Source organism: Fulmarus glacialis, unplaced genomic scaffold, assembly GCF_000690835.1.
Source record: "Fulmarus glacialis isolate BGI_N327 unplaced genomic scaffold, ASM69083v1 scaffold45413, whole genome shotgun sequence".
Taxonomy (NCBI): Eukaryota; Metazoa; Chordata; class Aves; order Procellariiformes; family Procellariidae; genus Fulmarus; species Fulmarus glacialis.
The window spans coordinates 14,428-31,829 of record NW_009201868.1 but is presented as its reverse complement, the minus strand read 5'-3'; the positions used below and the strand labels follow the sequence as shown (position 1 = coordinate 31,829).

At 47.3% G+C, this 17,402-nt stretch overlaps 2 protein-coding genes across 2 annotated transcripts in view; one reads left to right on the top strand and one right to left on the bottom strand.

Annotated features, from left to right (window-relative positions):
• Positions 1–63: 63 nt before the first annotated feature.
• On the top strand, positions 64–3,259 carry ZDHHC23 (zinc finger, DHHC-type containing 23; the record flags this gene model as incomplete). The annotated part of the gene is made up of 3 exons (XM_009574083.1): positions 64–765; positions 1,489–1,656; positions 2,494–3,259. Coding segments are annotated over 3 exons (1,138 nt in total), but the record flags the coding sequence as incomplete, so codon positions are not given.
• Positions 3,260–12,250: 8,991 nt separating this feature from the next.
• Positions 12,251–17,402, bottom strand: part of KIAA1407 (KIAA1407 ortholog) — a gene marked incomplete at its 5' end in the record, with an annotated part of 19,315 nt that continues 14,163 nt past the window's right edge. Inside the window, 6 exon segments of the mRNA XM_009574082.1 lie at positions 12,251–12,383; positions 13,887–14,041; positions 14,435–14,587; positions 15,778–15,921; positions 17,005–17,011; positions 17,383–17,402. The exon segment at positions 17,383–17,402 is cut by the window's right edge and continues 75 nt beyond it. Of these exon segments, the coding sequence (XP_009572377.1) occupies positions 12,251–12,383; positions 13,887–14,041; positions 14,435–14,587; positions 15,778–15,921; positions 17,005–17,011; positions 17,383–17,402 (612 nt within the window).

Here is a 17,402-nt window from a genome sequence, read left to right as displayed (position 1 = left end):
GGAAGGGCCTCGGGTGCGCGGCTGCCCTTCTGCTAGCCGGCGTCTGTCCTTCCCCCCCAGCAGGTGGCTGACGTGCAAATCCCTGCCCCCGGGCGCTCTGGAAAGGATTGCCGACACCGTCGCGGACCGGGTGCGGGTCCCTTGGTTCGCAGGGGCCGTCAAGATCAACGTCAGCCTCGTGCCACCTCTCGTCCTGCTGCCTGTCTTCCTCCACGTCGCCGCTCTGCACTTCCTGCTGGGGCTCGTCATCCTGACATCGCTGCCCGTGGTGGTGCTGTGGTATTATTACCTCACCCACCGGAGGAAGGAACGGACTCTCTTCTTCTTGAGCCTGGGGCTCTTCTCCTTGGGCTACATGTACTATGTGTTTCTCCAGGAGGTGGTTCCCCGAGGCCACGTGGGGTATTCCCAAGTGGTCGCGCTCACGTGCGGGTTAATTCTTATGCTTGCAGCCCTGTCTCGAGCCAAGAAAGACCCTGGCTACCTTCCCGTCCCAGCAAGCAACGAGAAGTCATCGCACCAGGCTTTGCCCAACAAGAGTGTTAGAGGGAGCTCCAACGGGCTCCATGGATTCACCACATCAGGAGCTGCCCCTGGCCGTGCTGTGAATGGGGAGGCCAAAGCCTATTCCAGGATGTCAGCTGAGGAGCCAGAAGGTTTGAAAAAGGACTGGTGCACTAAATGCCAGCTGGTCAGACCAGCCCGGGCAGGGCACTGCCGGCTTTGTGGCAGGTGTGTAAGGAGACTGGACCATCACTGCGTCTGGTAGGTTTTGCACTGCTGAGGTTACGTGTGTTCTCTCTGTCTTCCCTTCTTTTTAAGTTAGGTTCTTTTTTTACAGTCCCTGTCAAGTGGGGTTGCTTTTGTTATGTGCAAGACCTGGTGACATTCTCTAAAACAGTAAATTTGTGTTTACCGTTTTAAAGAATAATTTAAACAACTTTGTTTATTGTAGGTGGGTTGACCTGATAGCTGATAATGTCTATAGCATACTTCAGAATTGCCTTTGGTTCTCTCCTGGCTGTCATCTAGGGTTGGTTTTTTTTGGTTTTTTGGGGTGGTTTTGGGGTTTTTTTTTTGTTTTGGGGTTTTTTTTTAAGACTTGGTCTGTGGAGCACTAGCAATCCTGCAGTTAACTTGCATTAGTGCTCTCCTGGGGCAAGGGAACCCAAAGCTGCCTGTGTGCATGCAGTACTGGAACTAAAGAGCAGTGGGGGGCTGTAGATGTGTCTCAGTGAAGGGTATTACATTTGCTGAAAGTTTGAGGCAAATGGTCTACCACCGTTACCCTGCTGGTCTATTGACTCGTGCCTATAACCTTTCTATAAAAAGCTATAAAGCTTCTCTGAACGTGTTTCAAAGTTCTTAGCCTGTGTTGTATAGAAGCACCTTGGGAATTAGGTTCTCTGACAGCTGGGGGAAGGAGGAAGAAAGAGAAGCCGGTTTCTTTTCTTTTTAAGCAAAGTAATCTCTTCTTTCCTTTTGGAGGATTAACAGCTGTGTAGGGGAGCAGAACCACCAAGCATTCATCCTTGCACTCTTGTTCTTCATGCTTACCTCTGTGTATGGGATTACGTTGACCCTGCACACCATCTGTAAGAGCCGAACTCCGTTTGTGGCATTGTTCTACTGCCCCGGGGCCTATTCTGACTACAGGTGAGACGTCTGTCTGGGAGAGAGCTGGGGTGGGAACGGGCTTGGTCAGGCAGCTTAGCTCCTGTTCTTCGTTCTGTGCTCTAGGCCAGTGCTGTTGGCTGTCAAACCTGACCAAAAAGTGCTCCCTAAAAAGCTCTGGAAAGCAGGGATGCATCACTGCTTTTGCCAAGGTGGGGAGCCTGAGACTCGGAGAGAGCTTATCATTTATTTGGAAAAAGTTGTTGGAGGAGCTGGGATTTGAAGTCTGTCTTTATTGTGTCCTGTATAGATACACCCTTAAATATGTTTGCCCCTAGATGCAGGTAACGGTCTGACAGTCTGGAATCCGTGTGCTGTCTCTCCCTCTCATCCCTCACTGTTTATCTAGTGTCTGTCCTTCTGAGTTATCTGCTTAGAACAGACAGCGTTAATATGCCATGTCTGGCGGGGAGGGCAGTGAGAAGCATTGGACTCGAGTTCAGAGACTGACGCTACCACTGATGGGCAGAGTACACTAGCACAAGTGACTTTACCTTCTTCTGTACTCCATTTCATGATCTATCGAGTGTGAGCATCGTTGTGTCCTTAAATAAGGACCGAGTACCTTTACGACAGTAAGAGTAAAGAGCTAGGTAGTGCAATAGTAATATGCAAGAGCGCTAAAAGCTCTCATTAAGTAAGACCTGAGCTTTAATTTTGAGAAAGCCTTTAAGGATTATCTGATGAAAGTAGTGAAGTGAGATCACTGTGGCAGATGTAGACGGGGATTTGAAAGGATAGTGATTACAGGGAAAGTCACTCTAAAGCAGCTGCTCCAAAACTAAATGGCTTCCTTCCCATCTTTTTCCCTGCTGCCAGCTCTGCTCTGTCGTTCACCTGTGTGTGGTACTGTGCCATTGTAACAGCTGGCATGGGATACATCCTCCTTATCCAGCTGTTGAACATCAGCTACAACGTGACCGAGAGGGAAGCTCGGCTGGCTCTGCGGGACAACACTGGGCGCAGGCTCCTGGGTGGGTTAGTGATAGACACTGGCCAGTATAACAGGGGGTTCCTATGCAACTGGGGCCATTTCTTGAGCCTGGGGTCTTCTCCTCCACAGCGCTCTGCTGAAGACATCGTGTGACACCCCTCTTTCTGCAGATGATGTTGACTGACTTTCTTTAGCAGGGGAACGGCCCCTTCCACTAGGACTTCCTCCTCCCACACCCTTCCTTCGCGGTCGGTGTATGGGCTGCCTATCCTGTCACTGACAACGTCAGAGGCTTTCCCAGGCAGAATGGTTCTTCGCGTGCCATCAGCCAGCAATAGGATGCAGAAAGCAGTAAGCCATATGCACAAACCTGGAGAGAAGGAGCCTGCTGCCTTTTTCCACTGTGGGAAACTTTGTGCAGCTCAGCTCATCAGGAAGAAGAGCAGAAGGTTTTGAGAACTTGAGTTTTTGTTAGGTGTGAACCCTGGCATCAAGAGGAACCTGCTGCTGGACTTCAGAGCATGCACTGGTTCCTGCAAAGGTTAAGGAATCCCTGGCTCGTACCTACGCGCAATGTTTCAGAGATGTCAGGAGGGTGAACTTTTGATACAGATAACAGATGGACTGCTGCAGAAGCCAGGCTCTTTGGCTAAAAGAGACCGTCTAGGCGGTCACTGAGCGGCTCCCTCCTCTGTGGTGCATTTAGCCTCCCCCGCCGCCCCATCTTCTATTCTATCTAGCTGTATACATGCTTGTATTAAGTGCCTTTGTGAGCAACATTCCTGTAGGGCTTTGTAAGATCCCTTCACCTCTTGACCCCTAAAGTTGTTATTCCATCCCCGTCTGTCCAACTGGGTGAGAAGACACTGTCATCTTCGATCTCGTCATTCTTTCTGAAAGCTGGGTCTGTGTTGGTTTGAAGGCTTGGCTCATCTCGCTGCTCTAATTATGGATTGTGACATGAGACAGCAGGTAAATATACCAAGTAAGAAGGAGACATTTTGAAGCAACACGTAACAGTGGACTCTGAGGGAAAAGAAGAGTGCTGTCCGGTGTTAGTGTAGCTTTATGGAAACTACCTTTCTCCCTCCCCCTATGGGAGAAGGGAGTCTGTGGGAGAGTAAGCAATTCTGCTAACAGCATTTTTGGTAGGTAGCATCTTGGTCGGTTGTGTTGCTAATGACATAGTGATCCTGTCTCCTCTCAACTCAGTTACGCTGGAGCTGCCTGACTGTACATCTGTTTTCTCAAGCCAGGAAGCCAAGGAGCAGTTCAGTCTCTGCGTATGTAGGGAGAGGGAGACGATGTGTTGGAGCTGTCTGGTTTTGGGGTAGATGACCTGCACTGGCAGGTGAATGAATGTGTTAAAGGTGCTCTGCAAGAATGCCACTTGTTCCTCATCAGCCTGCAACTGTATTATTGCCCGGACTTGAGCTTCAGCTGAAATCACAAGGTTTTGGTGGCGATGGTTTCTGTTTTTTGTGGTGTTGTGGCACCCCAGCCGGCAACTAAGCACCATGCTCCCTGGTGGGATGGGGGAGAGAATCGGAAGAAAAAATATAAACCCATGGGTTGAGATAAAGACAGTTTAATAGGACAGTAAAGGAAGAGAAAAAAATAATAATAATGATAAAAGAATATACAAAACAAGTCATGCACAATGCAGTTGCTTACCACCCGCTGACTGATGCCCAACCTGTCCTTGAGCAGTGATCGCTGCCCCCCAGCCAACTCCCCCCAGTTTATATACTGAGCATGACATCATATGGTATGGAATATGCCTTTGGCCAGTTTGGGTCAGCTGTCCTGGCTGTGCCCCCTCGCAACTACTAGTGCACCTGGCAGAGCATGGGAAGCTGAAAAGTCCTTGACTTAGTGTAAACACTGCATAGCAACAAGTAAAACATCAGTGTGTCATCAACATTATTCTCATACTAAATCCAACACACAGCAGTATACCAGCTACTAGGAAGGAAATTAACTCTATCCCAGCCGAAACCAGGACGTGTGGGTGGGGTTTTTTTTGTTGCTTTTTGTTTTAAACCTTTGTGTATGTTGTTGGCCCTGCAGTAATATGAAAGGTCTGGCTGGAAAAGCCTGGGACCACGGCACAAGAGTTACAGGTTGTGCCTAAGATGCAGAAGGAGAGGGAAGAGCCTTGTCCTAGCTACTGATGTTTGTAGATGCATGTGCAGCATGCACAGATCATACCTACCCCTGACTCCACTGGCGTGGCAGGCAGCTGGGCAATGTTGGCTGAGAGATGCAAATTCACTGTGCCCTGCTGTGCATTATCTCTGAAGAACGGATGGATGGTTCGTGGTGCCAAAAGGTGGCAGGGTTGGGGGTGTCCCTTGAGATCGCTGCCATATTTGGTGTGTGTGCTCCTCATTACGTGTCCCAGTTTAAGGTGAAGACTGTCGCTCTTCGCACTGTTTGGTTTCCTCAAGTGGCACTTTCTATAACCAGCAGATAATTGAGGAGCAGCTGCACTCGGAATGCGGCTGTGCAGAAAGAGTTACTGACTTACTGAGTGTCCCTTATTTCCTCTTACCCCTTTTCGACCAGTGAGCAATCCTTTATAAGGAGGTAAAGGGGACACCTCTCTTGCTTCCTGCCTCTAACTGAACACACTAAGAGGTTTCTGACCACTCCCCTGGCCCTAATGTGAAGAAAAAGGCACCCAGCTGGACTGTGCTAACTGTTCCTCTATGACCTTATGACTGTTTGGATCTTGGAGCCTGACCCTAGGAGTTTAAATTTATACAAAGACCTCACCTCCACATGAGTTGTCTGTAAATGTTTCCATGGCACATACGTGTTTTGTGGTGCATGCTGAGATGAACTGGAGCTTGTCAACCCTGGAAACAAGGATGCTGTGGGCTAGCAGGTTTGTGATCTTCTTGGATCTCATCCTGCTGGCGCTTGGGAAGATTAATACAGAATGACCTCCTGGGCTAAACAAACCCCTGCAGTGGAGGTAGCCAACCTCTCTGTCCCTGTGAGTTACATGCACAGAAATCAATCATGCGCCCATGAGCTGAATGAGCTCTGGTAGCGTTTACAGGTTTGAGGTAAGTGGTTTCTCAGAGTCCTGCTACTCCTGGCTGGGAGAAAGCAGAGCAGAGTAGATCACGGATCACTTCCCTGGCAGCGCCTGACCCTGTTGTGCTCATTTTCTCCCACAGGCAGAGACTGGTTAGTACTTTGCAGCCTGTTTGTCAGCGTAGCCTTGTCCCTTGTCTCTTAGCGAGCTCTGGCATGGGAGATTTCCTTTGAACTGCTTACACCGAGACTCTCTCAGTGGTGTTTGCCCAGGCAGCGTGGACTGTGGAGTGCAGATTAGGAACAAAAGACCTTGCGCTAATGTAACCATTCCATACCTTGGTCAAGCCTACTCCCATATAGTGGGGGTAAAGTGCTAAAGAAAATTTTATTTTTGTATTCGCTCAAGGGGGAACTGGAACCATTCAGGACACTAAAAGGGTTGCAAGGCTGGATTTTTTTAGGAGGAGAATGCAGTGCTGATTCCCCAGTGAATAGGAAGTTCAAGTGGCATAGCAACCGTGTCTTTTTCTTTAAGGACGTGGCTTTCGTTTACCATCCTGGCTTCTTCCTGAGAGGATTTACCTTGTGCATGCCTTGGGAGATGGAAAGCATAAAGTAACAGGATATCTAAAAGGCATCTAAAAGGGCGGAAGAGTTGCGAGCTTCAGATGCATGCTTTGGAGCTCTCCTTTTAATAGCCCTGAGAATTAGCAAGAAGCCTTTGAAGGGTAGCGCTCCCTTTTGCACTTACAGCAAGGACAGAGTGTTGTGATCTCTTGTGTACTAAAGGACAATTTCTTTTCTGAGTATTTTCTTGCTGAGCTTTTTACTGGCCACGCTGGTAGAAAAATGTTAAAACCTAGGCATAAAAAGTCAGTCGTGGGGCTCGCTGTGTTAGTAGCTGCCTAGATCCATGCTGCCTGGGTGTTGGAGTAGTGGGAGCAGGCTGCATTTGGCAGGTGACTTGTGGGTCATGGGTGTGTGGCCTTGAGGCAAGGACCAGTGTCCCACTTCTAAAACTGTATGCACATACCTGGCAGCGCAGAAAACAGTACCCTGCTGGCCCTTGAAAAGTTTTCCCTGTGTAAGAAGAGAGGACCTAGAGCTAGTCAGAAGCAGGGAAGGATTTTGGTAATAGCTAGCCTTGATGTTTCTCCGCCCAGACTTGGAAATTAGTTTATCCTGCTTTAACCATGACCTTTTAAGAGGCATTTGTTGTTTCACAAATAGTTTGGACTTCTGCAGACCAGGGCAACTCTTAAGAGGCCAGGGTTCTGATGTTGCTGCTGTTGTAGTGTTAAACCCTCCGTGTCTGAATGCCAGCACCCTACGGTTTGGTGACTGTACTAAGAACTGTGCACCATTAGATACACCCTGTAAATGGTGGCTTGGCACTTTTTAACTGTGTCTTCTTACATCGTGCTTTTTTGTAGGCAAGTCACAGGTCCCCACATCGACTGTTTCTCCATTTATCTTGTCCTCAAATGACAAAAGTCACTGGTGAGCCTGAGTTGGCGCTGCTTGTGACTCCTAATCACATTTCAGCCTTCATGCTATGATGGTGCTTTTTTTTCTTCAAAGTAGGTTGCTTTCAAGTGTCTTAATGAAACCATTTGCTGTAAAATTCCTTGTGAAGATAAAATGGATACTGCCTCACTGCCTAATGTCTTAATAATGTGCTTGGTTTTTTCCCTCTATATGAATGTATATTGCCTCATTAGGGCAGGAAGCGTGTGTGATTATGGATGTGTTTTCCTGTATTGCTTTCAGTGAAGAACTACAGTTTCCTAGGATTTTCTTCCACTATCAGGATGTTTGTACAGCGAAAATCTTTCTGTGGACAGGTGAGGCGTTTTCTGAAATGTGGGAATTCAGCCTCCCAAAATCTTGTCTTTATGGAACTCCTCTAATGATAATGTGAAGAATGACAGGCTCTGGAAGAACTGTCTACCTTGGAGAGTGGGGTGTTTTGTGTGTTTTGTTTTTTTCTTTCCACCCTAAGGTTTAGGAAGAAACTTTGTGAAACATCTTAGTGAGCTTTGTTGAAAGGACTGGTGTGTGTGTGTGCATGTTTGTGTCCATTTTGCATCATATTCAGTGTTTCCAAATGGATGCAATTATGAATCAAAATAAATTATTAGAAATGATCTGTGGAGCGGCCTGTTGATTTATGCCAACACACTCAGCCAGGTCACATGACCAAAAGCTGCCATCATCTCATGGCTATTCAGCTATGAGCTGGACTTGGGAATAAGGGAGCAACAGGCCAAGGAGAAGCTAGGAAACAAGTGTTCTTCCAGAAGTTGACCTTTGGGTTTGATGGTGTTGGGATGAAACGGAGACCTGCTTGGCAGTTCTCACCACCCTGGAAACTAGGGATATTGCCCTGTGGTGGAGATTTGAACCAGGATCTTGCATCCCGAGAGCAATCCATTATCAGATACTGAGTGTATCTGATCAGGTTCCTAGCCTTTTTGTCCAGTGTCTTGCTTTCCCTTCTACACCTGCCCACACAATACATCCAGAACCCCCAAAAGGAACAATCTTTTCCTTTAAACCCTCTTCTAAGCCATGTTTGGAAATGATGTGGATTACTTTCTGTGCAGATAGTGGGAAGAGATGTAGCCTTTGATCCTGTCAGTATCTTGGGACATCTGCTGAAAGGCAAGATGACTTTTAATGAGTAGAATCACAGGTGCCTTTGTTCCCAGAGCTCTGCTTTGATTTGCCTGGGTGGCACTTCTGTCTGCTGTTCAGCTATTTCTCTTTGAAGATTACGTTGCACTTGCTGACAACAAGGACCTTGCACTAGCAGCAAACCCGGTTTGTAGTTAGGTGGTGTGTGCAGAAGGGTGTCAAGACTTCCGATGCCCCAGCAGCCACCGGTTTCATTAACTCCAGTGCCAATGACGGGGACATATGAGACTACCATCTCTCCCCAGCTTTTATTTTTTTCCTCTTGTGGCTTGCCATGTTGTCCCCACACAGCAGGAACATGTCTGGAGTGGCAGCTCATGTCCTGGGGAAGGCCGAGGTGCGCTACTGCGGCTGGTGTCCATAACGTGTAACAGGTCTGCAAAGATGTGAGCTGTGGATCAGACTGCAGTGGTTCATAGACCCTTCCTAGGCTAACCACTGTCCCCAGCTACAGTCTTGTTTGCCTGGGGGGAGCAGAGAAAATTGTTTAATACTTCAGGCACTGTTTCAAATCCAGTTTGAGCTGGGCCTGGGAGACTTTGAAGAGACTGGTGTACAGATTTACCGAGAAGAAGATATTTCTGTGGTCAAGGTTTTTGGGAAAGCATGTAAGAACTCTGGAGGCAGGCGTCAGATAGGGATGGGGTTGGGGACAAGGGGAGTTTGCGATTGCAGGGTTCTGCGTTTGCTGTTGTACGAAAATGAAAATCCGCCCCCCCCTCCTGTGCAGGAGAAGGAAAGTCTGGCTGTGCAGCCACCTCCCTCTCTTGCTAAGAAAAGAAAGGAGCTGACAGGGAGGAGTGCACCTGAGCTGTGAGAGTGTGGGCTGATGACCAGCATTAAGGCATTGACATCTGTATTTAACCAGGCGCTGGAAGGATGCTCCGGCACAGCTGCAGGCTGAAGCTGTTTCCTGTCTGACAAACTCTCTTGTGTGTCACCCTCCTGCTGGGAACTGCTTAATGTGCAAAACACTAACATCATGCCAGGGATTTTAGGGGTGTCCTGTGAAGTCTCTCAACAGCATCATCAGGCACAGCCTTGCTTGTGCCAAGGAGGTATGAGTTATTTCAGCTAGGTGTGGATTGAATGAGGAAGTCGAGGGGCTTCTCCATCTCCCCTTTGATTCTGACCGGGTTCAGTATGAATGTGCCTGATCTCTCAATATCATCCCTTTCCCTCAGCTGTATCCAGCTGAGGCTTCAGCTCCGTGCTTGCATGGAATTAGCAGTAGGCAAGGGAAAAGGGGTGTCAAAGTACAGCTCCTCCTGGATCATCTTTTTGGCTTCTTACTGCTTGAAGTGTCCAGCAGAAGAGCATCTTAATAGGATAATCTTTGTTAAAGCTGCTAAGAATAGAAGAAAACTCCAGAAGGGAAGAGTATTGGAGACAAAGGCCAGTTTTCAAAAGTAAGTGTTGACTACTTCAGGTTCTGAGTGGGGGAAACTGTGCTCCACATAAGCAGCATTATTTTCATGCATGGTGAGTGGGAGCTGTGGACCTCGAGGACAAAATGTACAAGTGTGGCATTGCTGTACAAGAATCTGCAGTTCAGTAAACTGGATGCACCCCTGAGTAGCCAGTGGTTTGGGGCACCATTTTAGCGTGTGAGAGATGTAGATTCAACCCCTGCTCAGCCTGTTACTAGGGTCAATGCCAGGCTGCATGTGGGCTCATTCACTCTACTGCTCCATACTCCTGCTACTCCCCTTGCAGCTGTGGTGTGTCCCATCTCCAGCTGCCTGTAATGCTGCCTTCTCTCTAGCTGAGAAAGCCCTCTGTCCTTGCCTTTCATCCTCTGGCTCGCTATCCTTCTTATGCCATGAATCCAGATGGAGGGTGGGCTGCAGACTTTCCCTGCTGCGTTCACTGCCAAGGCCCGGTGAGGAGGAAGTCAGCTTAGGAAAAGGCCACCAGTAACCTTGGGAGTGTAAGGGCTGGTTCGGAGGTGTTCCAGGAGCTTGTTAGGCATTACATGGGAGAGGCTTCCAAGGGGAGAGAGCGGACTAAGAGAAAGCGCATTGCTGCTGCTGTGCTGATACAGCTTGCTGCTATTAGCACCAAGCGTGGCTGCTGGCTGCATTGGGGCATGAGTTTGGTAGCTCAGCCCCCAGCTCTGCTCCTCCCTGCCTCTTTGGCTCAGTCCTCTGCAAAAGATGCTACCCTTCTGCAGTGCCTGTTCTTCCCCGCAAGACGAGTTATTCAGCCCTCTCTCAGCTTGTTGCTTCCTCTCACAGTCTACCTTTAACGCAGCCAGATGGTCTGTACTCGCCCACACTCCATGCAGGCACTGTCAACTCCCTGCGCTTGGATCATGCGCTCATCTGACCTGCTGGTGGTCAGGTCTGTAATCAGCCTTTGGGAGATGGTAAACATTTATGTGTTGTAGAGGATGGCTGTGGGAGGTAACCTGGGAGTGACAGTCGTCTTCAGACCTGCACTGAAAGTCTGCTCGACAGCCTGGCTTGTGTGGGCAGGGAGGTTTTCTGACCGCATCCCTGTGAGCTCTCTGCGTGGACAAACTCCCGGTGCTAAAGCTCTGGAGCCTGCTGCTGTGCCTGGGCACCTGACCTGTCCTGTACCACTTCATCTGCAGTGCTCAGTGCTGGCCTAGGTCCCTGACCCTGGACTTCTGTCCAGTGCCATTCTAACACATTCGCACCGACAACTCAGTTGTGCTCATTTCAGTTTCAGGTTTATTGGAAACTTTCAATGCATATACAGGATTTAAAAATTATCCAATACAATGGATAACAGTAAACAGTCTTCTTCTTGGCGTTACCTAAGTGCTCCATGAACTGCCAAATGCTTTTGGAGAGAACTTTGCCTATCTTGTTGTGAGGGGGAAGCAGTTCCAGATTCCTGCCTTATGCTGTTGCTAAGACAAGACATACTGTACCTTAACAGCATTACCCTATCTGCACTACACTGCAGGTTAAGGTTAAACAGTGATAAGAAACTTTCATTTTAATCATGTCAGCTTTTGCTTATGTAAAAATACAGTCTGCCATTTTCTTGGATTTATTGTTGTTTTGAAGTGCTGGATCAAATGAAAAGTCCCAGACAGACTTGCTTAAATCAGACAATACATCCCTAAATACTATAGTTAACCAGCTTGGAAAATGTTTAAATGACAAGAAGATGGAGACTCATAAAATTGCAATCACTGCTTGCCACCAAAATGAAAGCACTGTGCTTGTGAGCTGGCCAGTGCTGCAACCTAGGCAGTTCCTTGAAAAAGAATCCAGGTTTTAGATTGTCCATATGTGATTCTGTGATCTGGACCATTAGCAAATACGATTTGCATAAATAGCTCCTCCCTTTCCTCCTCCCATCCAAACTTTCCTCGCCCAGTGAGCTAGAAACTGTTCTCTGGGTGGCCAAGTTCGCAGTAGTGGTTAGGCGTCAGCTGATAGTCAGGTCTGTTCACTCTCTGATCAAGCTGTGTCACCCTACAGAGTACTGGCAACAGAAAAGCACCAGGTTACTGCTTAAGGAAAAATAGGTGCAGTTCAGTTCTGTGCTTCCTGTGATGGAGGAGGATTCGTGTCAGTGCTGCAGCTCTCCGTGTAGAAACGGTCTTGGCCTGAAACACACCCTGTGCTAGGCTTTGGTTACCTAGGCCTCACTGTCACTAGCCAAGACATCCCTATGGAGACTTCACATGAGGAGCACCTTGTGGGGAATAACCCCCTGAAGTGCAAAGCGAAACCATCAGGTAAGTTTCCATATATGCTTAGTTTACAATAGCCGTGGCCCCAGAGAGCTTCCTTTGGCTGTAAGACCCTTTGCACTGGACAGGACTTCCCCTTGGATTTGTTTCAGTCAGTAGGAAGATAGCACAGAACAGAATCAGTCTTTTTGTCCCCTTTCCCAGTCTCCTTTGACTCTCTTCTGTCATGTTTGGAAGTCGGGGAGAATTTCAGCTACTCTTCTGCGTAGCTGGTTTATCCTTTCCTCTCTCTCTCTTTCCTTTTTCATCAGTAATGGGTACTGCCTCCATGCCTTGAATGCATTCAGCGTGAGTCTCCTTAAAGAAATTGGGGACACAAGAACAAAGTGACGACATGCAGATGTGTGCATAACATAACAGGTAATCAAAAGATATCTTCTGTTTGATGGGGGAACTCTCCTAAAATACTTGTAGGATTTGTCCTTTCAGCTGCTAGTCAGGAGTGTGATGTGTTAAACATCTGCATGCAGACTACTCCATTAATATGTCAATCATACCAGGGAAAAATAACACATTGCCCTTCTCTATTCCTCTCCCCCAAGAATTTTGCTCCTCCTTCTGACAGGATTCATTAGCTGGTGTTTGCTTAGCACTCTGAAGATGAAAGATGTTTCTTGAAGAATAAACAGGGTCTCTGAAAGCATTTTCTTCAGGAAAAATGCAGGCTCGTTTGGCCCAGACCAACCACTTAGGAGCGTGGGCAGCTGGGCTCCAATTCTTACCTGATTTTAATCACCCCACAGAAGGTGCCTTGCCCTGGGTTCCCATATGGGCAATAGGGAGCAACAGTCCTTTCTAAAGAATAGTTTGCTATGTCAAGGTCTGAACTGGCTTTTGCCAGTCAGTGGGGGAAGAGGTAATGAGGAATGACAGGTGATTATGCTCCTAATATGAGGTCATACGTAGAATAAATATAGTCTCTTCCTGGGTCTGAATTTTCCCTCCAGTTTGCTGGCTTGTTGGGTTAAATCATGCACTGTTCTGATCTTAATGACATGACAAGCTAGAACAGGTTCACTCTACCACATAAGAGGTGAATTTAAATTAATTCCTCCTCCAAGGTGCTGTGGATCCTGTTTGGGCTGTGCACAGGCGCAGCCTATTCATGACTGCATGCATGCAAGCTGACATGCTTTCATGGTGACGTAGGTGAACATGCTTCTGTTTTCTGCTGAACTTTGACAATAGTTTTTGCCTCCTGTTAAAATGCACAGCTAATGCAGTTATGGGACAATGAGTGAACTGGGTGTGACCAGCTCAGTCATGATTGGTAGAACTGTTTGCTGTAGTTCTCACTGCCAAGTCAGGCTGACGATGGCATAAATGGAAAGATTCCTTAAACAGGGTTTCTAGTTGATCAACTTTGGATTTGTGAACTAAATCCTGTGCTGTGGACAAAACAATACAGTGTAATTCCTGCACAATCATTTGGCTTGCTATAATTGTACTTAAAGATTTTCCTAAGGCAGCTTTTAGCAGAAGCTGCATGGCCAGATCTGCTAATCAGCTTAGAAAGTTCCAGCCACTTAATCTGCTTTCACTGTATTCTCTTTCAGCAGATTTAAAAGTCTTGTGAAGGGTACCACTCAGTTTCCTTTTCCAGGCTGCATGGAAAATTCTTACCACAAACCTCTGCTGATGTTGTCTGTGCATATCACAAAAGCAAAATACCAGCAGTAAAGAACCTGTTTCACGTGTTCTCGCGGAGCAGATACTTGACCTGTCAAAAGTAGTCTCTAAAATAATCTATAGGGTATATTAAACGCAAGTAAAGAACTGCTGGCAAGGAAATGCACTTACTTGTTACTGTGTTCAGTAGCAATCTTCAGTTTCTCCCATAAGGTACTCTTTTCCTCCATGATCAGATCAAACCATGCCCAGAAGTACTTCCTCATGAGGCAGGCCGCATGGAGGGTACTTGCTCTCTCCTCCAAAGTGGAGAGATAATCCTTGTACTAGGGAAGAAGGACAGAGAAAGAGGTGAGAATGGCTTCCTTCTCCCAACCCCCAGCTCAGTAAGCAGAAACAGAGCAGTGGTGAGACTGTGGCAGTGAAGGGTCATGGGGACAGGAGTGGTGGAAAATCAGCAGGGAGCAGGGGAGCAGGGTGAGAGAGTGCAAAGGGGTAGATGGGGAGCAGTACGCAGGAGAGTGTCCTGGGTGGAGCAGAATGATGGAGTGGAGAGCTGAAAGACAGTCCCTGAAGAAGGGAATGATGTCACTGGAAGGGGGACAGTGTAACTCAACAAAGGTTGGGCTGCAGGTGTGTCAAGTGGCACTGCGGTGAGGGGAAAGCGTGGCAGCAGTTAGCTCGCTTGGTATCTTTTCTCCATTGTGGTGCAGGCAAACCTTTAGCCAGTTCCTGAAGCCCCATCTCAGCAACGTATGGGAATAGAAGTCCTCAGCCCGAGACACCTTCTCTGTGAAGCTCCCCTGGGTGTGCTGGAGCCAAGTCATCAGGCATTTTCTCTGCAGGCCCAAGCAGTGGTGCCTTTGTGCCACCTAAGTAAAGACAGCAGAGACGGCAGCTAGTTACTTGGACTAGTGACTACATAAACATAAAGCTACAGAAAACTGGGTACACTAGAAAATTACCTCAGCTTTTTGGGGCACCCAAAATGCAGATGTCTGAACAGCTGGAATAATTTACGGGATGGGTTCCCCCAAAGAGGGGTCAGCATAAGGAACAAGACCAGTCTCTCTATCACTGCTGCATCACTTCTAAAGAATATCCTTTTGAATTAGATGCTCAGTTTAACCTATTGTGAATGCAGCAGAGGCATGGCCTGTAACACTTTAGTCCAATCCCGTCCTTAACGCTGACCAGTAGGGTGGACTTACGGAGCAGCTGCTATCCCTCTATTTCTTTCCAGCCGGAGGCCTATGTGCATTTGGTCAAGTACTGTAAGTCGCTGCACTTCCAGTGACTTAAATGGAAGCTTGCCAACTTAGCCCTGGGCTCTGGCTAAATCTTCGGGATACAGTTGAGTGTTATTAATCCACCCCTGATAAGGCATGCCAATTCAGTCATGTACGGAAATGCTTCGTTAGCAATATTTATGTGTCAAGGTCTCAGAAGATACCACTTGCTATTCTGCACTGAAGGTATGGCCAGGCTAGAACAGGTCGCTGGATTATCACCCGTGGTGTCCTACCTCTAGTAGTGGCCAATACTGCACCAGCAGGAAAGCCCTAGTGATGGGCTGGGGTTAACTACTATAACTACAGTGGCTTGGTGGTGTCTTACTGATTAGCTTTGCTGTGGAGCAAGAGAGCGGACAGGCTCATGTCATATAACTTCAATTTATTTTTTTGGCTGTATCATACTAAAATAACTCCCACTGTGTTATTGGCATCAAATCATGTGGCAGTTAGTACTGTAGACAAGCGGAGGCTAACAAAAGATGACTTCTCATTAGATTGAAATTCATTCCTTTCTCTGTCCTTTTGGCTCCTGTTTAATCAGCTATAAATAAGGATGCCACCCTTGTGGGTTTTTGATGACCTTTCATGATTATTGTCAGATGGGCTGATTTAAAGAACTAATATAGGGCAGGGCCTGCAGGGAGAATTTTTGCTTTTTCCATCTCTACCTGGCTTAAGAGCCTATTAAGGTTTCTGCTAAGTGCTGCATCCATTCTTTTTCCCTTCCTCCCATGGCACCAGTCCTTTCCTTTATCCTCAGCACTTACCACCAGGTTTTCCTTGGCTTGCTCCTTCAACCTTTTCCATGGCACCATTCCCAGCTTTCTCAGCAGGACCTTCTCATAGTGATCTCTGGCCTTTTTCTGGAGCTGCTGCTCTATCTCCAGCCTCCTTTGCTTCTCCATCTCTTTCTACAATACAAAGAGCAGTAGTTTTAATTCACTCTGGATGAAGAGGATGTTAAGCAATGACAAGAGATTGTCATATTGGAGCTGGAGGTCCTGCATCATCTTCAGCAGTGCAGACCAGACCAGATATGACCCTATGTACTAGAACCTGTGGTAGAAAGCAGAGCAAACTGTGTTGAAAATCATCATGGAAAATGATGGTATTTCTGGACATTTCCTTGGACCATGTATCAGCATATGGCCTTCCCTCAGCACTGCGGTTTGGTGTTACTGTAGCAGACATATAATCTGTGGCTACCAGCAGTGCTGACGTAGCAAGAACCTCCTTTTGATGGGCCTTCATCAATGTGGGGAGGGGTGCTTTGGTGAGCTTGAGGAGGGCAGCTTTCTGTGTTTATAAAACTAGATTGAAAACCTGTCCAAAAATGATTGAGTTTACTCATGAACCCTACCACTTAATCTAGGCTAAATAGTAGGGGAGGGTTGTGGGTATTATATATAACAACTGTTCAATATTACTTTTGACTGAGACTCAGGGATGAAGGTTAAACATCCTAAAACACTCAATCCAAGTAGAACAGTAGTTGTAGGTCAAATTCCTGTAGGATTTGAAATATGCTATTTGAGTTATTAGGACAGCTCATTTCCAAGTACCAATAATGAAGTGGGGCTATTCCTAGGCTAGCTCCAAGGAGAGGATGCTTCTATTCTTCAGGTGGGAAGTTGCCCTTGATATATCAGGCTTGTTTACTTTCAAGTCGTGTGTTTGTGACTGGTATCATTGTGAATGCTGGAGGGGGATACAAGTAGAAGGAGCAGCCTGAAAGTAGGCCAAACATAGAATCATAGAACAGCCCAGGTTGGAAGGGACCTCAAAAGATCATCTAGTCCAATCTTCGGTGGGAAAGAGAGCCTAGATGAGGTTATCTAGCACCCTGTCCAATCGCATCTTGAAAACCTCTGGCGATGGGGACTCTACCACATCCCTGGAGAGGTTGTTCCAGCAAATGATTGTTCTCACTGTAAAAAATGTATTTCTTATATCAAGATGAAACCTCTCCCAGTGCAACTTGTACCCGTTGTCACTAGTCTTCTTCATGTGCCTCCTTGTGAAGAGAGTGCCCCGGTCCTCTTTATAGCAGCCCTTTAAGTACTGGAAACACACTGCCACTGTGGGGGCTTATGTGGCTATACCTCAGCAGTGAATGTCCACCAGCTGGGACCTCTAGTCCTGCTGATGAGACAGAAACAGTATATACTTCATAGTGCATTCAGTCTAGAGCCCTTTCCCTAACATTGCCAAAAAGGGGGAAGGTGGTGATACAGTGGGTGCTGTGGAACTCTGCTCTACTAATGAAGACCTTCAGTTCACATTACTCTGGCTGCTGACTGAGTGCGAATGGTAATGGCTCTTCTTCCCTATCCCTGCTAAAGGAGGGGGAAACAGGGGAGGTGTCTGGTCACCAGCTTCTGCTGCCTTCTCT